Source organism: Nesoenas mayeri (genome assembly GCF_963082525.1).
Source record: "Nesoenas mayeri genome assembly, chromosome: 9".
Classification (NCBI taxonomy): domain Eukaryota; kingdom Metazoa; phylum Chordata; class Aves; order Columbiformes; family Columbidae; genus Nesoenas; species Nesoenas mayeri.
The window spans coordinates 30,571,347-30,577,314 of record NC_137557.1 but is presented as its reverse complement, the minus strand read 5'-3'; the positions used below and the strand labels follow the sequence as shown (position 1 = coordinate 30,577,314).

Below are 5,968 nucleotides of genomic sequence, written 5' to 3'. Positions count from 1 at the left end.
TCACTGGCTGCTCTTTGGAACACAAACCATGGGCTGATGCAGCTCCCTCTGGGTCACCTCTTGCACCACAGCACTGCCCTTCCAGCGACGTTTCTTCCTCCTCATATCCATTCCTCACCTTCCAAGTAGACTTCTTTTTTCTCTTTCCTGCTTCTTCCCACTATCAAGAAAATCTCGACCATCTCATAAACTGCCCTTCATGCAGGGAACCCAACCCGTTAGGCTTCTTGTGGTCTTTTACCTGACCAGAGAGAAGTCATCTTGCCATGATCTTCTAAATCCCATGAGTGCTGCTGGCCTTTCAGCTTCTCTGACAGACACAACCATGTCCCTGCCGATGTCCCATCATGTTCTCAGGTGGGATGGACATGACAACCCGTCTCTCTTCCTGGGTAAGACCTGTGGGCCCTTGGGCAGAGGTTCTTTCCCAGCCGTGTCCCTGCTGCTGGGCTGTCACCTCCAGACACAGAACTGACCCCACTGTCCCCTTCACAGCCACATGATTCCACCTGGATTATGAGTGTCTGAGACTCAGCTGACCCCATAATACCGAACCCATCCATCCTCCTCCCCATAGCCCAGGGCCTGACCAGATAATAGTGTGCTTGTTGTATCAAATTAAACAAATGTATTTCCCTCTAAATGTTTGAGTGGAGAAACTTTCTTTGCAGTGGCTGTTTTTTTTATGTTGACATCATTTCTATCTCCTATTCTGCCTCTTTTTTTTTTTTCTTTTCCTTTCTGCAGATATTCTGTATTCAAAAATGTGTCCAGGGGAAAGATTCGTTGAATCATAGAGTCAGTCAGGTTTGAAGAGAGCCCTGAACATCTTCTTGCTTCACTCTCCTTCCCAGAGCTGGTGACCAGGTGAGGTTCTTCAAGGTCTTCGCTCAGCTTTGCATCATCTCCATCAAAGCACAGGAGGGAGAATAAAGACCTTCAGCAGTTTTGGCCCAAATGCTGGTCACTGGGGGATGACACACTAACTGCACACAGGACACTGCATCGCAGATGATATTTGGGCTTGATGTTTCAGTGAACTTCCCACCAAGCATCCACTTCTTCAGCCCAAACAGCATCAATCTGTCTATAAGGACACCACTGGAGACCATGTCCGAGGCCTGGCACAATTTCATATACACAACACGCCTGTCTTTCCCCCGCCCATTTTGGTTCACAAGTCTCTTTCTTGTCCTTCAAGTGCCTGCAGATGGCTGCAGGAGGACTTGTCCCATCACCTTCCCAGGGACAGAGACAAGCTGAGCAGCCTGTGATAGCCCCATTCTCCTTCCTGCCTTTCTTGAAGATGGGTTTGACGGATGCCAGGACCTCCTTGGTTGCACTGTCATTTTGAAAACACAATCCAGAATCACAGAGCAACTGAGGTGAATCTCACTGGGGCAATTTCCTCTTGTCCTATCACTTGCTAATTGGGAGAAGAGACCTACCCCCTCCATGTTCAACCTCCTTTCAGACAGTTGTAGACAGTGATAAGGCTTCCCCCAGCCTCCCGTTCTCCAGGCTGAACAGCCCCAGTTCCCTCAACCGCTCCTCATCACACTTGTGCTCCAGCCCCTCAGCAGCTTTGTCACCTCCTCTGCACTCTCTCTTGTACCTCAATGTCCTTCTTGAGATGAGGGGCCCAAAACTGAACTCAGCATTCAAGGTGCGGCCTCACCAGTGCTGAGTACAGCAGCACAATCACTTCTCTAGTCCTGCTGGCCACACTATTCCTGATACAAGCCAGGAAGCTGTTGATCATTTTGGCCACCTGGGAACACATTGGCTCCTGTTCAGCCACTGTCAGTCAATACCCACAGATCCCTTTCCACCAGGCAGCTTTCTAGACACTCTTCCCTGAGCCTGTAGCGTTCATAGAGTTGTTGTGACCAAAGTGCAGGACCCAGCACTTGGCCTTGTTAAACCTCAGACAATAGGCCTCAGCCCAACGATCCAGCTGCTCCAGATTCCTAAGTATGGCCATCCTCATGTCCCACGTCATGTGGAATGGACATGGGGACCTCAGTTCAAGGCAGCACATTCTAGTTCTGTATTCAGGTCTTCATGGAACATGCAGGAATAGCTGATAGTGTTTTTACTGAGTTGGGTTAATCTTATGTCCATGATATGCATGCTCATATCTTATCCATACAGTGGAAACATTGACTTCTGACCTACTCATTCAGTGTCCTTGTGTTGAGGGATGAACAACCTCTCTCAGCTGGGGTGAAGGGCCAGTGCAGGAAATGGTGGTTTTGAGGGGCTGGTCTGTGGTGACTGTGCTGGGCCAGTTTCCCCAGGTTGTCCCATGAACATGGGCACACAGCAGCCCCTGCTCTGCTGGTGCTTCAGGGCTCTCCCAGGAGGCCTGGCTGGGAGAGGACCCTGCTGTGTGCCAGCCCTGCACACTCACACACTTCAGCCCTTCACTGGTATTTTCTTCTCTGGGGCATTTGCCAGTTCAGCCCTCCCACCCCCTTCTGAATTGTGCCACCCCCTGCCCTCTCCCCACCTGAGCCCACAGAGCAGCCACACTGGAACTGGAACTGGTCCCACAGCAGTGGGGACCAGTGAGAATGAAGGACAGTGAGAATGTTCATCCAGCCAGCAAGCTGAGTGTGTCTCCAGCACAGGCAGCTTGCAGACCCAGGTCCAGACTGGCTCCCCAGGACAGCATGAGGATTTGGCCTAGGGGATCCTCAAGAAGGTCCTGCGGCCACACTGCCAGGGCCACCTGCCCCGAGCTGCCACCTGCAGCAAAGGGTTTCTCTTTCCATGTCTTTCCTGCACACATACAGTGCCCCACTCTGCTCCTGGAACATCCCATATCCCCACAGAGCCCTTTCCCAAGACAGCTGATCTATGCTGACCTGGCCAGCTGTTCCTGCCCCACTTCCCATGCTCCACATAGCTCTGACCTGGCGGTGCTGCTCTGCAGAGCAAGTAGGCTGTGGTGCCCAGGGCCATGGGGTGAGTCTGCAGGCTCATGCTGGGCAGGGTGGGAGGAAGACTCAGCTCAGGGTGGCTCCTGCTCACTCCCCCTCAGCACACAGACATGGCTCCTGCAGCCCCAGAGATCCCAGAGAGAGGATTCTGGGCAAACAAGTCAGTGCGGGGTCCTTTATTTCATTTATACACACAGAGAGTACAGCTCTTTATTTAGAAAAAGACAACGGGTCACACCAGACACGTAGATACGGACAAAGATATAAGATGAAAAATAATTTTGCTTGTGGGTAGCATTAATACAACAAAGAACACCTAAAACCAAAGAAAAAAAAATAAAAAACTTACAGAACTCATGTTGAACTAGTAATGCGTTATATTACAAGTGACATGCAGAAGCAGGAGGTCATTTCATTACTGCTTTTGAAAAGTAAACAGTAATCACTTTCCTTATAGACTCCTTCAGCTCCTGGTTCCTCATGCTGTAGATGAGGGGGTTCACTGCTGGAGGCACCACCGAGTACAGAACTGACACCACCAGGTCCAGCCATTGGGAGGAGATGGATGAGGGTTTCAGGTAGGCAAACATGACAGTGCTGATGAACAGGGAGACCACGGCCAGGTGAGGGAGGCAGGTGGAAAAGGCTTTGTGTCGTCCCTGCTCAGAGGGGATCCTCAGCACAGCCCTCAAGATCTGCACATAGGACACCACAATGAACACAAAACACACAAATGCTAAAGAGACAGTGACCACAAGAAGCCAAATTTCCCTGAGGTAGGAGTGTGAGCAGGAGAGCTTGAGGATCTGGGGGATTTCACAGAAGAACTGGCCTAGGGCATTGCTCTTGCACAGGGGCAGTGAAAATGTATTGGCCGTGTGCAGCAGAGCAGTGAGAAACCCAGTGGCCCAGGCAGCTGCTGCCATGTGGACACAAGCTCTGCTGCCCAGGAGGGTCCCGTAGTGCAGGGGTTTGCAGATGGCAACGTAGCGGTCGTACGACATGATGGTGAGAAGGTAAAACTCTGCTGAAGCTAAAAAGACAAACAGAAAGAGTTGTGTAGCACATCCTGCATAGGAAATGACCCTTGTATCCCACAGAGAGTTGACGATGGACTTCGGGACAATGGTGGAGATGGCGCCCAGGTCTAGGAGGGCGAGGTTGAGCAGGAAGAAGTACATGGGGGTGTGGAGGTGCTGGTCCCAGGCTGTGGTGGTGATGATGAGGCCGTTGCCCAGGAGGGGAGCCAGGTAGATGCTCAGGAAGAGACAGAAGTGCAAGAGCTGCAGCTCCCGTGTGTGTGTGAACGGCAGGAGGAGGAACTGGGTGATGGAGCTGCTGTTGGACATTTGCTTTTCCTGAGCACGGGGCGCTGTCATGAGAAAAAAAAAAAGACAGTGAGGATCCAGGGCAGAGTTCTCTGACAAAAATCAAACCAACTCCCACAAACCCTCCCCTGTCACACACAGACACTCTTGTGTTTTTCTAGGAGTACCTTTTTCAGGACTGTGGCTGCAGCCCTGCTTGGGGCTGGAAAATGTGCAACTAAGAGCAGGGCTCTGCCCATGGGCCGTCGATAAGTCAGCCCAGGTCTGCAGAAGCGGGGCCAGGGAACGGTGGGGACTGTCCTGGTTCTGCTAACACAGAAGGGCTGTCAACATTTGCTTTCCCAGTGATAGGGAACAGAGAAGGTGAAGGCAGTTTAGGAATTACAGGTTTTTATACTTATCCCCCTATATTCACTGCAGAGTGTTGTTGGGTGTCAGAAACCCTCAGCATTTCTGCTGCACTCAGGGAGAACAGAGCGAGTCCTGTGAGACCAGAGGATGCCTGTGGGTCAGTGCAGAGTGAGGGCAGCTGCTCTGTCCCTCTGTCCTGCTCCAGCTGCCATGGGCTGGCACCTTTCTGAGATGGGGGCTGATCACACTCCCATGTTACCCTGAAAAGCCACCAGGCACTGCTAAGAGCAGAGGGACCCACCTCAGACCATGACAAGTCTCACCCTTTCCTAAGGTCTAAGCACCCAACGTTTAGTCTAAGACACACACAGCTCATTCCCCAGCCCCACAGACTGCATTGCCCACAGCCCACAGGTCAGAGCAAAGCTGGGACACGTGTGCCCATGGACACACCTGCAGGAAAGGACCCACAAGATCAGGCTGTGACTCTGCAGCTGAAACTGCCATCCCCAGAGAGCCTGACAGCAAGAACAAGATCCCAATAGCAGTGACCCAGAGCAGGGGAGCAAGAAGGAAAATGCGGTGAGGGTGGGTGTGAGAGAGGCCAGGGCAGAGGCAGCCGGGCACTCAGGCAGCGTCCCCCTTCCCCAGCTGTGCAGCCACCTCCCAGACACCAACAGTGCCGGGCAGCTGCTCTCAGCCCCTGTGCTCTGCAGAGGAACTGGAGCTCTGGCTGCACAGGAGCTGCTTCATGTCTTGGAGCCCCCTGCCCTGAGGGCAGAGGCTTTGCTGGGTGGGAGAGGAGGCCAGGGGGCTGCTCACAGGAGGGATCTGCACTGCAGGGGGTCACAGGGACTTTTCTCTCTTCTCCCTCCCATAACCATTCCGGGTTTGATTTCCTCTCATTTCTGATCATTTCCCTGCTGCCTGGAGATTCTCCCCCTGGGAGGTGTTTCCCTGTCCATGTCTGTTCCCTGTCAGTGCTCACAGACCATCCCACCCTCTGTGCCCTCCTCCTGGCCCTACAGATCCTGCCTGTTCACAGGCACTGCCTGGGGGCACCTTCCTGTTTGCAGGCTGGAAAACAGGACAGGTCAGACTAAGGCTGACGGGTCCAGCCAAGGTGATGCAGGTGCTGTGCACAGGCAGCGGGGTGGTGAAGGGATGTCATGAGCCTTCTGGCAGATGTACTGATCACTCACAGTTGCAGTTCAGGAGTCTCAGTGACTTTTTTCAGCATGAGAGCTCAGTTTCATTTTATCCTTTCCTACACCCCCCACCCCTTGGGAGAGGAAACTGAAGAGACAATCTCAGGAAAGATTCTTATCTGTCTGGTAATCCTTG

At 52.6% G+C, this 5,968-nt stretch overlaps 1 protein-coding gene across 1 annotated transcript; it reads right to left on the bottom strand.

Annotated features, from left to right (window-relative positions):
• Positions 1–2,742: 2,742 nt before the first annotated feature.
• LOC308043769 (olfactory receptor 14A16-like) lies at positions 2,743–4,294 on the bottom strand (the record flags this gene model as incomplete). The annotated part of the gene is made up of 1 exon (XM_080350057.1): positions 2,743–4,294. One exon carries the CDS (start codon positions 4,292–4,294, stop codon positions 3,353–3,355), a length of 942 nt encoding a protein of 313 aa, XP_080206183.1. The 3' UTR covers positions 2,743–3,352.
• Between the last annotated feature and the right edge of the window lie 1,674 nt (positions 4,295–5,968).